The 18,618-nt window shown below is 57.9% G+C and overlaps 1 protein-coding gene across 1 annotated transcript; it reads left to right on the forward strand.

The window, feature by feature from the left end:
- Positions 1-15,026: 15,026 nt before the first annotated feature.
- On the forward strand, positions 15,027-17,131 carry TOS9 (Gluconate transport-inducing protein required for gluconate-H+ symport; the record flags this gene model as incomplete). Its single annotated transcript, XM_066774988.1, has 2 exons — positions 15,027-15,209; positions 15,323-17,131. The coding sequence occupies 2 exons, from the start codon at positions 15,027-15,029 to the stop codon at positions 17,129-17,131; spliced, it is 1,992 nt and encodes a 663-aa protein (XP_066635107.1).
- Positions 17,132-18,618: the final 1,487 nt, after the last annotated feature.

Consider the following 18,618-nt stretch of genomic DNA (forward strand, 5'->3'; position numbering starts at 1 on the left):
TGTCTCATTGTCATGTTTTACAACGTTGCTGAGCAAAAAGTGTCCATTGAGCCATATAATTTCGAAATATGAGAATACTATCGATGAGCCGCTAAATAAGGGAAGCTACAGACAAAAAAACTACGTACACACCAGCTCTTTTCTTGTGCCCGCTGCTTTACTGGCAAGATGCTACGCCACTTTACATTGTACCTGTAGTAAATCAAAGGGTGCTGTAGTCAAGAGTTCATGAATGGACACGATGATATACCATGCCATCAAAAGTTAATACCGCATCCTCGAGGATGTGGGACTTTCATATTGCCGTCGGCACGTAACGCATCCATATCCGCAACAAGATCATGTCCACCGCTGCCCTTTCCATTACCATCTCTTGAACAAGGAGCCAAATCAAATTACTTAACGACATATGTGAGAGCTTTACACCATGGCAGGCAACAGCCTTATACTTAACCAAAAACAATTTCAATTTTGGCCGAGTGTGCGAACTTCTTCGGCGGTTTCGACGCAAGATACAGCCTGACTTCTCCGCGAGTGGCAGAATATTAAGCATTCAGACTCACTATGGCAGACCTCAAGTAATAGCTCTTGTGGCCTGCTGAACGGGCCGAACAACAACCATTCCTTTTTTTCGTGATGGAGAAATTGCGCTCATACAATGTTTTCATAATGCTCAATGAGTGCTTGCGTGCCTCAGCAGCAGCCAGGAGTTGACCTAACGCCAGACTTCGTCGATGAGGAGGCAGTGTACAGTGTAGGGCCGAATGGAAAGATTTCGGGAAGGTCAGCATATGGAGTGGCGGAAGAATGGAGAGGACATGACCCACACTTCGTGCCGGCCAGAGCTACACAAGTTCTGGATGTCAATCAATCGAGCCCCACATACCGTCTCATCTTGACCACCAAGACGGTTCGACGATGTAAATCATGTCTCGACATTGAGCACGCAGACGTGATGCGGAGAAGGGAGCGTCGATGACCCTGAAACGTCACATTGACCGTTTTCTACTTATCCCAAACTTGAACTCCCTAGATGTGGTCCGATTTTGAATGGCCGCTGCAGAAAGACCGACGACGCAGACTCCTTGATCGAGCTACTAACGGTGTTCGAGATCACTTTCGGCCCGGACTGCACCCACCTCTGAAGCCGCGGAGAAGCAAGAACATCCATGCAGCGACGCTACGTCTCTCGCAGCCACAAAGCCCATCCACTATCGAACAACCAAAAATAGCCATCAATAGTGAGAAAGCAAAAGAAACGAAAGCCCATGCTCAACACCAAGAGATTGAGCACCACGATCACCATGCCCCACCGAGAGAGGGGCATCAACAAAAGCCAAACCCATGGATGCCTGCACACATCATCACCTTACCTGAAGAACAGCCTCGGTCCACCACTCCCCTGACCCCGTGCCCATCCCGCAAGTGCACCACATATAGTACAAACGTTGAATCAAGGCCCATCGATAGCGCGCGCGCGGCGGCGGCGGCGGCGCACGCACCACCAAGGCCGCCCGAACATCATTGCGTTCGATGGACAGAAAGTTGAGCAGATCGACGAACGACTCGCGATCACGACAACAACGACGCTGCCCGTTCGTCCCTCGTTGCCCTACTACACACGTACGTCTTTTGCGATGCCATGTGCGAACCCCACGGATCCCTGTCCAAAAAAGTGCCGTGAAAAGCCACGCTCTCCCGGCCAGAGCCGAAACGCCACTTGCAACGACTCATGATCCCTTTTCTCCCCCTCCCCTCTACCCAATACTTGCCCTTTTCTTCTCCAAGGGACCACCAGGCGTCCCGCATCCGCCGTCCGTGTGACGAATAATGGGAGGCGCAGCACCTATCAGAAAAGAAGATGACACGTGCAAAAAATAAATAAAAAAAGAGCGTAGATCATCAGGCGCACTCAAGGCGGAACCGACGCGAGCGGGGCCGGCGGAGGCGGACGGAGTGGTGCGTGGTGTGCAACGACAGGGCGATTGAGGAGCGTAAGGCGAGCGTAACAAGGCGGCGGAGCCCTGCCAGCTCATCAAGAGCGAAGCGCGCCAAAAATAAGGCGGGCAGCCGGGCACGTTCAAACAAACGAAAAAAACAAGCCTGATGGCCGGTCGGGCCCTCTCTTCCCCCTTCCCCGTGAGTCTGTCTGAGCACTCTCCTAACGCCCTGGCCCCCGTCTCGTCGATGTGTTCAGGCGTCCTGGAGAAGAGAAGGAAGAGATGGTCGAAAGGGCGCGAAGAGGGGTGCACATACCACTGCAAGCATGTGCGCGCCGCCCTAACCACCATGCGGTCCTTTTCCCACTCTCCTGCTCTTTCCTTGCCCTCTTCGTCTTGGGCCCCACCACCCCCGCCATATCCTCCCAGTAATAGCCCAGCCCGAATCGCGCGTTCGCCATGATCGCCGCCACCGCCGCTGTATGTCAATCAGGCCCAATTACGCGCATGTACATGTCTCGAACGGCCAACTGCCGGGGAACCGTGAATTAACTCAGCTGCCGAAAAGCTCTGGTTCGATCGCAGTCAGTTCATTGGTAAACTTCCCGCATCGTCGTGTGCGCACGGGACGAACTGGACGTTGACCGTTTGACAGCCGTGGGTAGCCGCCGGGAGAGGCGGATGCTGGTGTGGTACTTGCGTCCCTGTCATGTTCTCCGCATCGATTGACGGCTCAAGTCAGACAAACAGCTTGGCGCTCATCGTAACTGCCGAACACGTGGAAATGGCTGTCGACCTGCCCTGGCGATACGGTTACACATTTCAATCTACACAGCAGATACATAGAGTAGGTGTGTAAGCAGTGTCGCGATATAATTAGCACAAGCAAAACAGGAAAGAGAAAGCAAAACTTGGGTGGTGTATGCGGCAATGATAAATTCCACAACTCATGCCGGAACTGACCTCCTGGTTTCTACTACATCGACGCCGGCACTGCAAATGGCGGTCTGATAAGGCGGTGAGTGAACATGAAAGGGAAACTGTAATTGCACCTCATCCTATTCACACACCGAGTCGTGAAGGCTAGGAGACGAGATGAATCCGAGTCGTGAACCACGCGCACGTACCGATGCCTCCTGTGCTCCTCTTTTTGCATCTAGAACACGCGACATATCGATTAGATGATCGTCAGCAGCCGTCATATCAGAGACCAACTGCCGAAATGAATCGTCCTATGGTATCACGAGGAGGACATCGATAACTGTAACTGCCGGTGCCTGGGAGCACGGAAGCTGCTTGGACCTGCCGGCCTACTCATTGTCATGATTTCCGCCACTTCTTCCGGGCACGGCTTAGAGTGACACTGTCAGTGTTTCTTCTTCCGATTCGACCATAGCTGAGTTCGTAGTCAGAGCGCGCGCCAGGTCCAGACAGCGTCGCCGGCGTCTTCAGACGAGAAGGAAAAGACTTACTCGCAAGCCGAGGCCCCGCACCGTATCGATTCAGGGCGGACGGGCTGTGCTATATGGTCGGTGAAGGTTGGTTGAAAACTGAAGAAAAAGGAATATAGTCACAACGCCTGAGTGGCAAGGTGTGGAGTGGGACGGGGGCGGCGGAAGTCACAGCACTGCTCCTTCCATTTCCCGAACCACCTCTTCGACCATCACGGTACCTACACGGCTCACTCTGTGCTAGATCTGCCGTCCCATACGACTTTATGGAGAGTCCAGCCTTACGGGCTGATGAATGCGTTTCATCCCACCGGTACGTCATGCAGTGAATGAATTATGACATTGATGCCCGAGAAGCGGCCAAAGCGGAGGATGAAAATCCGAGTCAGTCGCGCACGCGAGGGGCTTCGCTTGCGCCGTTTCCGTCGCTTGTTCCGTGTCCGCTGTTTCGAGAAGTGCTGACGAAGGGCATTGAGATGCGGCATCCGTGATGTAGCGCAATATAACGATATCGGCAGGGCGGGTAATAATGGACCCTGAATAACAGCCAGCAGACACTAGTCGTGTGCTCACGCGCCACCTGTGGTTTCCAGACCTATCGTTATCAAGTAAGCATGTTCTGTCAACGCTTCGTATGAGCGGCCGTTCTTGACATGATCTTTCTCCACTCCGATTCCAGTCAAGGGCCCACTCGCTCCGCCGGTACCGGGCGAGGCCTGTTTTGCTTGGGCGTGAAATGGGCATTGGGCTGGATCTTGGGCGCAAGACGAGTTGCCCTTGTGTTGTATCTGGCCAAGTGGCCGTATCCCAAGCATGCAGCTTTCGAGTGACCCGCAACTAAGCATGGCGCTACAAGAAGCATGATTTGGAAACGGCGCCAACGGGCCGGAGCCGGTGTGTCACGGCAGTCAGGTATCGCGGCAGTCGGATGCGCTGGCTAAGCGAAGGGGTTCGGTTGTTGCAATAGAGTAGAGCAGCGGAAGGAACAGTCGCAAGCGAGGAGAGCAGCGGAGGTGAGCCCGAAGCAGCGAAGCCCGAGGTGCCTCACGACGGCGCGCTGATAACAAGGCTTCGCTGTGACCGTGTGCTGCTCCGATGGAAAGGAGGCAGAGAGGAGGCGCGGAACGATGCGGCAGGCGTCAATGCGGCGTCGGGGCGTGAGGAGATGGAATGAGGAAGAAGAAAGAAAGCGACGAGGTCGAAGAAAGCCGGTCTGCCGCGTTGGAGCTACCCGGCAGCCGCGCACCAGTCAGCAGCGATCATCATTCCGCTCAACGCCGCCCTGCGCTTCGCTGCCCTCCACCTGCAGCTGATGCCCGCTGCCTAGATGCCCCTCCGCCCATCCTTTGCTTTTGCTGACCCTCGCCCGCCGTTCTTCCCCCCGCCCCTCCTCCACATCTCGCACCGTCTCGCACCGCACCGCGCCGCACCCTATTCGCTGCTCGGCCCAGCTGCCTTGCTCCCCTCGGCCACCGCCGTCCCACTCGATCGCTAACGATGATCTCACCCCTCGCCCTCTGCCATCTCTTGCAACGCCCTGCGCCTTGCGCCCTGCGGCGCTGCTCGCCACGCCACGGCCACGCCACCGCAGCCCGGCCCAGCCCCGGCCGGGGAGCCCAGCACATGATGCCCCTCACCGCCCAGCAACAGCACACGAAAGCAGGGCAAGTCGTAGCGCTGACCACTGCTGTCCCTTCAGCTTGTCAGCCCGCGCAACGCACGCCCGCACGCACCGCATCGCAACACACAACGCGCGCAGCCCCATGTCAAATCTCCACACTTGCTTGCACGTCCATCCCGCCTCTGCAATCACCAGCGACTCCACCCTTCCTCCGCCCCCTCCCTGTCAGACCCACACGTGCGGTGCGGTCCTACCTCCGGTGCGCCTTTATGGCCCGGCCCGTCCCCGATCGCGATTTAAACACAACCGACTGCCTAGTTATTTTTGCTTCCTGCGCGGTAGCGCTGGCTAATCAGCTGGTGCCCGCCCACCCCTTCCTTCGCGCACGCCAGCTAACCACTGTGCTGCCTGCCAGCCAGCCATAGATTATGATTATCACGCACTACTTATCCGCACAGAAGCCAATGACGATGGGCTGCTAATGCTGCGCACGCTCCACCCTGCCCGCCCAACCCCCTAGCTATTAAGTTGCCCCGTCGTCTAGTGCGCGGTCTGAGTACGTACCCCTTCCTTGCTAATTGTCTTCAAGTCGCGAAGTAAATCCCCGTGTTACTTTTTCGCCAGCTCAGCTTCTCCATTAATGCCGCTGTGGCTATTGCGATGGTTACGACGATGCTCGCGCCACCCGCTGTCACTAAGACGTGGCTGGCAGCACAACAGAAACGGTCGCTGACTGATCATACCACAAGAATAATGAAAAGGAGGATAGGAGAAAAAAGTAAAAGCCCCGGCCAGCCCGCAAGCCCGCAAGCCCGCAAGCAGCAGAATCCCAGCGCCATGGTCGGCTATCTTACGGCCTCGTGGCCCTTGTCCACTACTGCTGGCCCTGAAACAAATCATACGACTTGTGGCAGCACTCTTCAGGATCTCGGCGAGCAGCAGAAGCAACGGCGACGAGGAAAAAACCGCGCACCGTTCTACCGAGGTGCTGGAGAGGCTTCTGGCAGTTTGGTGCGGCACTATCGACAACCATCATTCGCGAGGCAGCAGGCTTGATCGTCCGTCCCCACAGCACCGAAGCCCAACCAGCCCACACGACACCCGCGGTAATGCAAATGTGGGCTCACACATGCCGGGCATGAGTCGCCGGGCGCATCGGCAACAGGTATGCAAACGGCGGTAAATGCGCGATGAAGGCCCTTTTCCTCATTCCTGTGAAGAAGGGGAGACTCCATCCGCAGCGTGCAGACGACCAATGCCTTGGTGTCACGACGCATGGCTTTTCCAAGACCGCATCAGCCAGAAGGCTTGGTAGATCGACGCGGCTTTGCTGGCTTTGCATGAGAATCTATCGTCTGACCGACAGATCCGTCATCGTCCCGGATTTGACCCCCGCCATCACGATCCCTCAGCGCCTCTCGCGAGTAGATCGCCCGCCCGCCTGCTGCTTTGGCACCTGCCGAAATGCAGGACTCCTCACTACCCCTCCCTGCTACCGGATGGAGCCGGGTACCGGATGATGTGAAACAGGACACGAGATTGGCGATTACGGTGATAGACGGAGGCAAATAGCCAAAGACCGGTAAGTTGCTGGTACCGAGACCTGAGGCTGGGGAAAACGCTTCCTATACAAGTGCCGACGGTCGACCGTCCAAGAGAGGAAAGACGCCTTACCGTTCTGAGCACCCCCCGTCCTATCTCGACGTTGCTACCTCTGGACCTGTATAATCACCTGAAACACCTGAAGCGATAGCAGAATACCTGCACACCGCGTCTTTCCATGCGTAAAATTAGCGTTAATCCAGCCTCGCATTCCTTTCCGAAAGCAGAAGCCCGGCGCCATAATAAGACGATACGAGGCACCATTCAGAATCTGCACACACCGATTCAATATTTCCCCCTACTTTTTTTCTTTTTCTTCGTCCCCGTAAGGCGAAGACCCGGCTTCCGCGTACGTACGCCATGCAGGCAAAGAAGAAAAAGAAAAAAGCCGCTGTGACTGGATTGAGCCTTAACACCGCCTCTGATATAGCCCGACGCGTGACAGGTACCACCCCTGCACGACATGCTCTAGTCTTGCGTCTGCCGCGATATAGTGTAGATGAACAATGGTCACAGAGCGCTGCGGCTCCCTCTCTCGACATCCAATAGCGGCCCCTGCATTACTGAATCCCCCCTGCCCTGCCCCGCGTCTCGTAGTAGCGGTGACATTTGTTTTCCTTTCTTTTTTCTTCTTCGTCATCTATCTAGGAACGATTAGCTACTGATCGCCTGAAGATCGGTACCATCTTTACCACTACTGCGCCTCCCAGCAGGGGTGTTAGTTATGCAAAGACGACGCATGCCGACTAGGAGTAGTCGAAAATATCAGTCCTCTTCTCTCTCTCTCTCTCTCCCCCGTCTCGAGGAGATAAGACAACTCGACGAGATGACATGGGGGTGCTTAGGGAGGGGACTGCGTAATCACGTTACGTGTCAATGTCGTCGTCGTTGTCGCCAAACGACCAGGAGCAAGCAAGCGCCCTCTTCGCCACGCATACTGTGTACGTCTTACATCTCTTCATGCTGCCCGGCGCAGCCAGCGCGCGTACAGGGGGGAGTGAGGGTAATGAAGGGCAAAGGGGTCGGCGGCGGGTAAGAGCTGAGCGGGGCTCCTCGCTCCCTGAGAGCAAGGGCAAGAAGAAAAAACACTTGTAGTTAGGGATGCAGAAGCAGCAGTATTATGCGCTGTGGCCTTGTCTAGGCATCTTGTCAGATGCTGCACGTTTTCGGTCAGTCAGCCAGCCACGTTGCTTTCGATCGGTCGGTCGAGACGAGGGGCCCATCCGGTGAAGGCGGAGTGATTATCGGATAATTTTCCGCTCATCCTCAGCGGCGTCGTCGTCGTAATCGTGATTGGTGAGCCTCGTGTTGAGAAAGAGAGGAGGAGGAGGAGGAGGAGGAGAAGAAGAAGAAAAACGAAAACGAAAAAGCAATTTCCAGAGAGGCCCGGGAATGATGCAAAAAGAAAAAAATGCCACTAAGATCGGGGGATTTGCTTTCTAGCGTAGCCGAGCCGGTGGTTACTCCGTGGAGAGCAAAGCGCCTCTTCCAGGGTCCGCGCCTTACGACTTCACTGCTTTCGCCTGTGCAGTTTGTTTCCACGTGAGCCTGGAGACGGGGACGGGGACCGGCTGGGCCTAGATGCCTGTCTGTCTGCAACTGCAGCGCAACGTGATTAGAGCTCGAGAGGGGAGGGAGGGGGGGCAAAGAACTTACCCGGCGAATGCCAGCTGGTCGGATCGCCTGTAGTCATCTATCAGCCAGCGCCTCGTGTATTTGCTTATTGGAATAATCGCCAATTGCTCCACTTTCTACTTTCTGCAACATTGCCCTTCCCCACCCCTCACACGCAGCAGGGTAGCGAAATTGCCGATGCAGCCCCAAGGATTTGACCGCTGTTGTGTGTGCCGTGTCTGTGGCCAGTGGTGGCCACCACTGGGCCGCCTGCTTTCGCGATCCGTCCGAAGCAGTGCCGGGCCGAGGCCTGACGTGCCGCTGACGCCTCGCTCTCGTCGGTTGCATAGCCGGTCTCGGGTTCGGGGCCCGCCGTGGGATTGAAGTTATGCAGCGCCAGCTTGCCGACGACGACGACGCGCGGGAAGAAAGTGGAGGAGGGCGGCGGAGTGGGGACCGGCCAGAAGTCTGGTACCGACGCACGTACATGCGTAAGTGTGCGGCGTAGGTACTTGCCTCAACACGAGAGAGCAATAATCCCGCCGCTTGTATGCAAAACCGGCAGGGCGGAGGGGGAGAGAGGAGAGGGGTTGTGGGGGCGAAGCTGGGCTTTTTGGAGGTGACTGCCGGCCGGAAGCGGCTCCTGCCCCTCAGTCAGGGTCGCAGGAGCCGCGCGGCGATGGTGATGGAACCGGCCAGCTTGCTTTGCGACCCTCTTCCATCCTGCTCTCCCTCGCCCTCCGCCATTGCGTCGAGGAGTCGCTGTTCTTGGCTTGCTGCAGATCCCCCGGCGAGACCATGGCTGCATTCGATGCGATCTGCCGTGTAACGCCGCACAGCGCAAGCGACCAAGATTGTGGTCGGTAGACAGGTCGAAGAGGCGCGGCACAAGCGCGGCTGTCGTCGTCATAGCGTAGCTGGCATTTGGCACAAGCGCAACAGCCGCAGCGGCACGGTATGCACACCAAAGCGCTTGTATCTGCAACCGCGGGCGTAGGCGTGAAAGGATTGTCGTATTGCGGTCGCGTCAGTTGAGGCTAGAAAAGCCCTTTCCGCCCTGTACTCGCGGCGGAAGGGCTAGCAACAGCAAGATCTGGTCCATGGGACGGCTCGCCGTTGTTGGGCTGCGGGTGCTGGAGGCCTGATTGATGGTCCGCTTTCTTTCTCCCTGGCTGGCGGGAGCGGAGTGCCGACACGATGTGGTTCGTCAGGGACTCGGTCAACCGCGCCTGTTTTGGTGTTAGCCCAGTGTCTCTGCCTGGTCCGTGGCTTAGCCGTCGAAGATAGCAGGGCCGAATGACCTCGAGCTCGTCGGCAGTGGGACTATCACGGTTGATCGACTTTCTCAGAATATTCCGAATCGAGTGACCACAGCGAGAAAATGGGCCATGATAGATTGTGTCCAGGGTGGTGCTGTGCCATTTGATAGGTAGCGCGCTTAGCGAGGGAATCTGAGCGCCATGTCTAGACCGGGCGCTCATGCTCCTGAAGGCTGCTCGAATGAATTTGTCGAGAGACAATGGGGCGTGGAAGCTGTAAGTGTGCGCTTGATCTTGCAGACAGGGCTTGCAACGAAGAAGAGACTGGACAAGAAAGCTCGGTGTGGCGAGGATTGGATGTGCATACATATTCCACGCATTAAGAATCACGAATAACCTGGGCTCGCAGGCATGCAAAAAAAAAAAAAAAAAAAGGCGACTTAGACAGCGCGTATACTGATGACCTCGCGTAAGCATTACGGTGCCTTGGCCGTTTCATGCATCCAGCCCCCCAGGCCCGATTCTTTTGCGGCAGTGGGAGGCACACCTAGTGTTTGGTTGTGCTGGCCGGTGGGCGTCTGCAAAGCACCATGCGTGCTATCCCACTCGATATCCAGGGCCTAGATTCCAGTCAGCACTGTGCGTCGGCCTTTGTCGAAGTTGGGAAGGTGCCATACTTGAGCTTCGACGCTTGTACGAGAATCTCGGACATCATGTTTGGCTCCCGCGGACCATGTTCTTACGTACCTAGAAATCAATGTTGATCAGCGATTCACACCATCATATTGGAAATTCCCACTTCTCCTTGCTACGGGGGGCAGCGGGTAGATGTTCCGTTGCGTATCAGGTCTACGCATGCCAATTTGGCTCCCTGCATACGCGGCAGCGCCCGCAGTCGATATACCAAGGGTTCGAGGACAGCAATACTCAGACAGGTTTCTGGTGCCCTGTCCTTGCGTTCGTGGCTTCGTTTCATTGTGCCAATCCGATGAGAGCATATACGAGGTCGGTTAGCCTACTATCGCAACAGTCGGGGGGGCACTAGAGGCACTGATTTAGACGTACATCCACATACAGACATGCCCACAAATGCTTCTATATGAGGTTCAAGCTCTCTGGTTATGTCGCAGTACTGAGTATACCGACCAGCAGATATATCGTGGTGCACGAAGACTAAAACATACAGCGTCAAGCTATCGTAGTTTATGTTTGCCGCCGCTGCGGTTCATAGAGGCACAGAAGTCGGCGGCGAGAGTGCTTTCATGAGTCAGTCATCTATAAGCAAAGACTGTGAGGGGACTCCAACCTAGGTCTGAAGAGTTTGTTCCCAAGGACTCGACTGTGATTCTTTGGCGGGCGACGACAACCGCCAGCTGATGTCGACGCACCCCTTACGTTTTTGATCCGTAGACACTTTTGGCAGGTGGATAATACAAGCCGTGAAACCAGAGAGATTGTCAGGATGTAAGTGAGCGGGAAGTGCTCGAACTACCAAGTATGGAGGAGAGCTCCAAAATTCAAATCCTGCATTCGGCCGCACTATCTTCGGCTTCTCCACAATCCTAACGCACGTAGGATGAGCGGCAAGAGTTGTATCACACACGATACCGGGACTTGGTAAATTGCGTGGCGAACACATGTTGAAGAGGCGTTGCAAGAGCGTTTGTGGCGCGGCTGAATGGGACCCGCAATCGTCTCTAGACCAACACGAAGCATAATCTCGTCAAAGTAGGACAATCGCCGTTCCAAGGCCCGGGGAAGGATGGTGCAAGAGCTTTGTGACCCGCACACCATGGAAGGAGCCAACTTTCAAGGTCACATGGCCTGGAGTGGAGGCGGGAATAAAGCTGACCACATGGGTCGAGAACTAGAGGTTGCAGATCCACTTAGGGTTCGCACGCGCTTGATTGCTAGGTTTCAGAAAGCGAGTGACGAACGTTGAGATGGCAAATGATAACGGTGGACTTTGAGCTCGCCACTGGTGTTAACTCTCTTCCTGATGCATGTTTTCATGGGGATGCTGTGCATGCTCGAGTGTGGCGGACGCAACCATGCGCCGATGGCTTGATGATGCGCAATGGAAGGCTGCGCGGAAGGCCAAATTGTTTCCGTGATCTGCATGAGCCGTTGCGACGCGCCTCCGTAGCTGTAGCAGAAAGAGCCACACGCGTCCGAGCATTTGGAATCACCATGCCTAAGAGGGCGGCCCTGTACGATCCTTCATCATATCGTGCGTAAGACCTTGCTGCGGATCTGTGCGGCACTGGGGGGCTCGGCCTGGACCACCGAGCATGTCTGAAGATCAAGATAGAGAGCTGGTGGTTGAGTGTATGCAGTCTTCCTGGCTCTTGGCGGCTCGGGCAGCCAACATCCCGGCCGCCTTCCCCTCAAGGTTGCAGGATTTCCTGAATGAGGACAACGCCCCAGATACGAGCGATCCTTTGCGGTTCTGGATTGCCCACTCCCGCGTGATAGTGGTTAGTCTGATGGTAGCCGCCTGCCCCGTCACATCCATGATGTCAGCGCCACCGCGCAGCACGCATCCAGACCTCTGCGGCGCGGGGCGTCAACATGTCCACCGCGGACTCGCGCGCCCCAAGCGGCTCCCGCAATAGCGCGGACTCATCAGGGTCAGATTGCGCAAAGGGGACGTCATTGCGTCGGCGGAGTCGTGCGCAGCATCACGTGGGCAACAGTGGTCCCTGGCGAGCGGCGGTCGAGACGCTGGCCATGAGGTCAACCGCCGTTAGACTTTAGGTTGTCGGCGGGACGGCCATCGTGAAACAGGGCCAGCAGGCTTGGTGGCACGTGTGGAGTGCATAGGGCGGAGGCGGTCGTCTGGCAGCGTGCGGAAGCGCGGTGCGCGAGTGCAAATATAGATCGGCCATGCCCAGAGCAGCGTGCGGGCAAATTGCTTGGGCGACGGGAGGCAGCGGCGCAATATACATGGACAGGAGCCGTGGGCCACGCTGTCTCAGCGAGGGGCGGCGGCGTGGTCCTCCGCAGCACGGGATTGCTTGATTGCGGACATTGGTGTGCGAAAGTCGTTCGATTGCGCTCAGGGCCCAAACGCTGCGCTCAGGCTGCGTACGGCGTGCTCGAGCCGGCTAGCGCAGGTGTGCCTGCCCCCAGCGACCGCCTGTAATGAAATGGCGTCTCGACACGGACGAGATCGGCGGAGCTCGAGGCCGCAGTACCCTGGCCGGCCGGTGAGCTAGGCAGAAGAATGCAATCTGGCGGCGTGATTCGTGGGCGCCAGCCACTTTGCGCGCGGTCTCTGACAATAGTCGGTTTCGACAGGCTGCCGTGACAAGTACGCAGCCATGCCTTGCGCAGCCTGATGAAACGGTTCGCCAAGCGCAAGAGCGCGCTACTCGCATAGCGCCTGGCGGCATTGGCTGGCTGGCTGATGAGCGGAAGGCCGGGATGCGGCGAGCGGCCGAGCGCGGCGACGGATGGGCGGTAGCGCGGGCCTGCACACATGCGACTCTCTGCTGGCTCTGTGGTCAGAGCGATGCTTCAGCGACTTGTTGAGGTGAGCATTCCCTGCCGCACGCACCGGCCAGAGCAGTCGTGGAGTCGCAACGGATCGAGCAGCGAAGAAGGGAAGCAGGACTTCTCGCTGAGCAGCGATCCCGGCCCGCGACTATTGGCCGTAGGGCCGCTACACCGCAACGGGCAGCGTTCGGAAGCCGGCCTAGGGGGACTCGCCGCCGGGAGATGGCAGCCGCATCGCTAGACTGGCTCGATAGCGCTGATGAGCCTGGTGGCTTCGTCAGGACATCGCGTGGTTTGGCAAGGCCTGTCGCGCGCTGCTGGTGGTTGTGCGTGGTGGAGTCGAAGCCGTGCATGGGTAGTCAGCAACGGAGACGGGGCTGGAGAACCCTGGCCGGCAGCAGGCAAAGTGTTTCGATGCACTCGGGGATTTATGGTCGAAGGCAGTGTGGAGGGCAGGCAATCACACGGCAGCCGTGCGAGGCCCTTTTCGAGCCGGGCGATCGCCTGGATTACGGACCAGGGTCGGCCACAAAACATTCTAGCTCAAAACCAACGACGTATTGTAACTTTGCTCGACGAGCACCTACTCCAGCGCACCAACGACGTCCAATAGCACAGCCGCCGCGTTCCTATCTCCAGCAGGGCCCTCGAATTGCACAGGCACAGCGTGCGTGGTGGTATCGCCGCCTGTTTTTGTTTTTATCAGTTCTATTTCTCCGTGATCGACGTTGATGGGATTCTCCCGAAGTCGTTTAGTAGCGGCCAATTCAGGATTCTGGTTTTCCCCACCGTTCAAGACGTTAGCACACCAGGAGCACCGACGTCACATGTGAACCTTGGATTCGGTTTCTCGTCGCTAGGTGTCGTTCACGATCTCGATCCGCGTGCCATTACTGCAACCGCAGGTGAACGAGCAGCTGAGGTGCCGACAAGGAAGGGAAGAAAACAAAACACGCCCACAGGACATCACGCCATGAATTTCCCAAGAACTGCTGCTCCACATCTCGCCCTGATACGCGACGACGCTGTCGCTGCTGCTGACACGCTGCCAGAACAGCCGCCTTGCCGGAGTTACGCGCTCAGCCGCGAGAACGTTACGCCAGCGCTGCGGCAGCTCTGCGACCGGGGGCGGGCGCTGTCGCGCCCCCTGTCAGCATGGGTGCGCCAAGCAATCTGCAACACCGGCTCTGCACTTGCACGCCCCCGGCGCCGGCCCCGTCGGGAAGACGACGAGGATCAAGGCCAGGATCTGCTAGCAGGTAGATCCCGACGCCCGCATCTGGACGCCAGGACCCCCCGCCGCACGCTCATTTCGACCGTGCCAGCCCGCGCACCGCATCCGCCAGCTGGCGCGCGCGCTCATTTCACCTCCCAGGCCTGGAATGACGGTGCGGTCGGACCGTTTGTGGCCGTCGAGCGACTCAGGAACCCGTGGTTTGCGCGGGGTCAACCTTAGTTGTCTCGCCCTCGCCGCGCGCCGTGTGCCTGTGCCTGTGCGTGCTGGCAGATCGTCGCCGAGCCGCTGGCCAAGCAAGGGCTCCAACGTCCCAGCTCGCTGCCCACTGCGCTCCGTATCGCACCGCAAGCACCGCGCGCCCTAAAGCGGTCCAATTCCTCGCGCACGTCCTGCGCAGCCTCCCACGCCGTTACCGGCAAACCACCCGATCCCAGAAGCGGCATCGCCTCTGTGAGCAGCGACGTTTTGATCATCCTGCCGGGGAGGATTATCCCTACCCGCCAGGCCTAACGTCCTCCAGCTTTAAGGGACCTCGCCGGCCGGTTTGAGGGCGTCATCGCTCCTCAGCCCTCTGCTCATCGCGGCCTCGCAGACACACAACTCGCCCGCCTTCGCCCTCTTCCCCAGCACCACTCTGCTCCCGCTCAGCACCTCCGCGCCTGCACACTGCACACCGCACTCTCGCACGTGAGCGCGCCCGCCGCCGACTCCAGCTCTCCCCCAAGCTCCGCGCCAGCGCTGCCCCTCGCCGCCGCCGCACCGCGCGCCGCCTGCCCTTCGAGGTCGCCGCGCTCCATAGGCTGAATGCTTCGTGTACTGCACCCCGAGTCCCGCTTTGGTGGGGACCACTACCGCGAAAACGTGGTGGGAAAGGACCTCTTCGCCCCGCTGCTCGACTACAGCCTGAGGACCTTCAGCACCAGCGAGCCATTGGCCTTTGCGGAAGCCCCAAAACCCTCCATCGCTAGCCCTTCGCCGCCAGCTTCTGTAAGTCGCGCTCCCTGCCTCCGCAACACTCGCATAAGCTCCTCCATCAATAAGCTTCTACCCTTCCCCTTCCGGCCGCTGCACCGAGTCGCTTTGCCTAATTGAGTGTGCAGGCCGGCGCTATGGACTTCAACGACGATCACAGAGCCCACAACTCCAGGACCCTGATGCCTATCCGGTCCACCAGCGCCTATATGTCGCCGCAGAGCCAGACCAGCTCCAGCAATGGCTCCTACTCACTCGCCCACTCAACCATGCGCCACGATAGCTCATTCCCCTCGCCTTACAGCGACTCGCCGGTGCACTCTAATTCTTCTTACTTTCCGACGAGCCACGCCTCCCAGACTACCAAGAGCCTGGGGATGCCCAAGCTGCCAGGTGCTCTTCCGAGCCATGCTATCGCCCACCGTTATGCCAGCGGCAGCTATTCCGAATCCCAAACCAGCGACAGCGATCGTCTCAGCCTAACAAGGACCACCAGCGCTTCTCCTGTCGCACCGAACGTCAACTCCATCCCACCTGTTCCGTCTAATCTTAATGCCAACATGCAGCCTACATGGCACGGTTTCGTCCACACCACCCAAGATGCTTTGACCATCATTGAGGCGTGTCTCAACGGCACCCTTGTTCACTGCCCACGCCGACCGCACGACAGAGAAAGAGCTTCCCTCATCCGGAGCGGGTCCGTCTTCGTGTACGAGGAGTCCACCTCCGGTATCAAGCGGTGGACCGACGGCCTGTCCTGGAGTCCCAGCCGCATCATGGGCAACTTCCTCGTGTACCGCGAGCTTGAGCGTCCATTTCCGCCTGGCGAGAAGAAGCGGGCGAACCGCCAGCGTACGAAGAGCGCTCGCACTGAGCCTTACTCTCGGTCTAGTGCTCCTTCTCACTATAGCGAGGATCCTCCGTATGAGATTCCTGATTCGAAAGACCGGAAGATCACTGGATCACTCGTCGATTCCTACGACTTCAAACGCGGCGGCTTGCTCAAGAGGACTCTGAGCGTCACTGTCAATGGCTGCACACATCATTTGATCGCATATTACACCATCGAGGATGCCAAGGATCAGTCCACCCTCTTCCGGCCGGGTCACGACCATCGCCTAGCGAATTGCCACCCTCGCAAGGAGCTTATCACTGACCAGAAGTTCCGAAGTGAGCACAATCCCGACCCATGTATTCTTTTCATTTCACTGACAGCAGCCTTAGGTCCCATTCAGGATCCTGACGACGTTCTTCCGTATCCACCTTACATGCACGGCACGCAGGGCCTGGCTGGCCCTATTGGGTCATATGCCTCTTCCTATCACCCTCACCAGCCTTACCAGCCTGTCATGCATGGAATGTCGAGCAGCATGCACCACGCGTACCACACTTCTTCGCAGCCCATGACTACCCTTCACGCATCCGCAAGCAGTGGCGCGGGTTACCCGGGAATCCCCACGAGCTCTTCGAGTCCTACGGCCGTGTTTGGAAGCAGCGGGCAGATGATTCCTGGGGCCAGGCAATCGCAAGGTCTGATTAGCCCGTTGAGCAGTTTGCATTTGGGACAGACGCCCGGGCATCAGCCTCGTTCTGGGTATGAAAGCGTCCCCACGGAGATGCCAGGACCGGCCTCCCTCGACTACCAGCCGTACCCACACGAGACTTCGTACACAACGGCCACGGGCTCGGCCTTTGGCCAGAACTTTGGCTTTGAGCAGTCAAGCCATGGTATCTCGAGCCAGCCCCAGTATCACGGCAGCATCAGCGACATGAGCGAGGATTCGCAGGTCTCTCCGGACCACATGTTCGGCGAGGGGCCAGTTCAACCGGCCGGAGCATATCCGTGCTACTCCAGCTCCGAAGCGCAGCACTCGCGCCACGACACACTGGGCGCCTTCGACGAGAAGGCGCCGCATTTTTCGAACAATTTCAGCTGAGCGGTCCCCTTATGACGATGATGCGTTCGAATTCTCCGAGTCTACGAATCATTTGTTTTCTTTGTCTATCTCCTGTCCTCTGTACGATGTACTGGCGAGTCTCGGCGTTGGTGGGATCGTTCTGTTCACCACATTTCTGCACTGGGTGGCGCTAGGCCACATGGGCATCATTCGCTCTCGATACCACATTTCCCTTCGGATTCATGCGGGGCCCGACTCGTGGAAAGCTGGGCGTTCAGGCCGCAACTAATCTTTCCACCGCTACACTGCGTATGTCGGGAGCCCTCTCGATACCCATTCGGATACTTCCGCGTTTCATTTCTTTTGCTCGTATATTGCTTTGATATCACCAATTAAATACGTCTAGTTTTCCACTGTGGTCGGAGGCAGGGCTGGGCCAAAAGGAGGGTGGCGCTAGGCGTTTGCTTCATTTGGTCGTCGAAAATATTGTCATTCAGATATATTTAGAATCGGCTAGCTGCTACTTGGGTGTAGCACTGGGTATGGGGAAAACAGTCGCGGGATAAAATCAAATGCACAGATGTTTCAGCATGCTGGCCTTTTGCGGGTGACGTTCAGGACGAAGCATCGAGAAGACAGGATCAAGCCTGGAGAGGTCGACGACGTTGGTGACGTTGGCGAGCTTGGATGAGCCTCGCGCAGCCCCTGGCTCGAGGGTCCTATAGCAGAGCCGTTGTGGTGGTGTGGCTGCATATACTTCGGGCGGACCACGAGCTGACATGAGAGATCGCGTCGGCCCGCCGGGGGCGATGGCGCGGGCAGGACCTAGGACCTAGGCTTAGTCAGGGGCGCCGGCGGACGTGCCGCTTCGGGCTGGGGCATGTGCGCGCCGAGTAAGCAGCGTCTGAGTCGCACTGCGCAAATTCTGAGCGTAAAGATCACCGCCCGGAAGCCGTGGAAGACAAGGCGCAGCGACAGCGACAGCAGCCGGATCTCGCTTGACGTGCACGCCCCGCCCAGCCAAGGCCAGGGCAAGCAATCGCCGGCAAGCAATTCCAATTCCATTCCTTGCGCCTGGACGCTCCTCTGACCTCACACAGCCATCGACCTGCCTCTGCCACCTGCCACCCGCATCGCCACCAACCCTGTCCCGCCCTGCCGCAGCATCATGCGATAGTGCCATGGCCGTCAATCCGCAGCAGCCCACCGCCCTTCTCGCGCGGCTGGTTGCGCGCTCATCGCCGCTGTCGTGCGCTCCGGCTCGGACGCAGTCCCCAGCCATTGGGCAGCGAGGGCTGCTCCACGTCCGCACGTGGACCTCGCCCGCCTCTGAGCTCGCGCGGAGCCAACGGCTTCCGTTGGGCTGCAACAGCGCGGCCCGGATCGCTGTGCTGGGGAACAGAGCGTTGCAGCAGCCTGGATGTGCCATCGCGCCTAGGTGAGCGCCGCCCTCTGTCACCACCCAGCACTTCCTTACTCATGCGCGAAGGGCAGGCTGTTCTCCGCGTCGAGGCTTCGCAGGGCAG

This window comes from Diplodia seriata (assembly GCF_021436955.1).
Source record: "Diplodia seriata strain FDS-637 chromosome Unknown scaffold_3, whole genome shotgun sequence".
NCBI lineage: Eukaryota > Fungi > Ascomycota > Dothideomycetes > Botryosphaeriales > Botryosphaeriaceae > Diplodia > Diplodia seriata.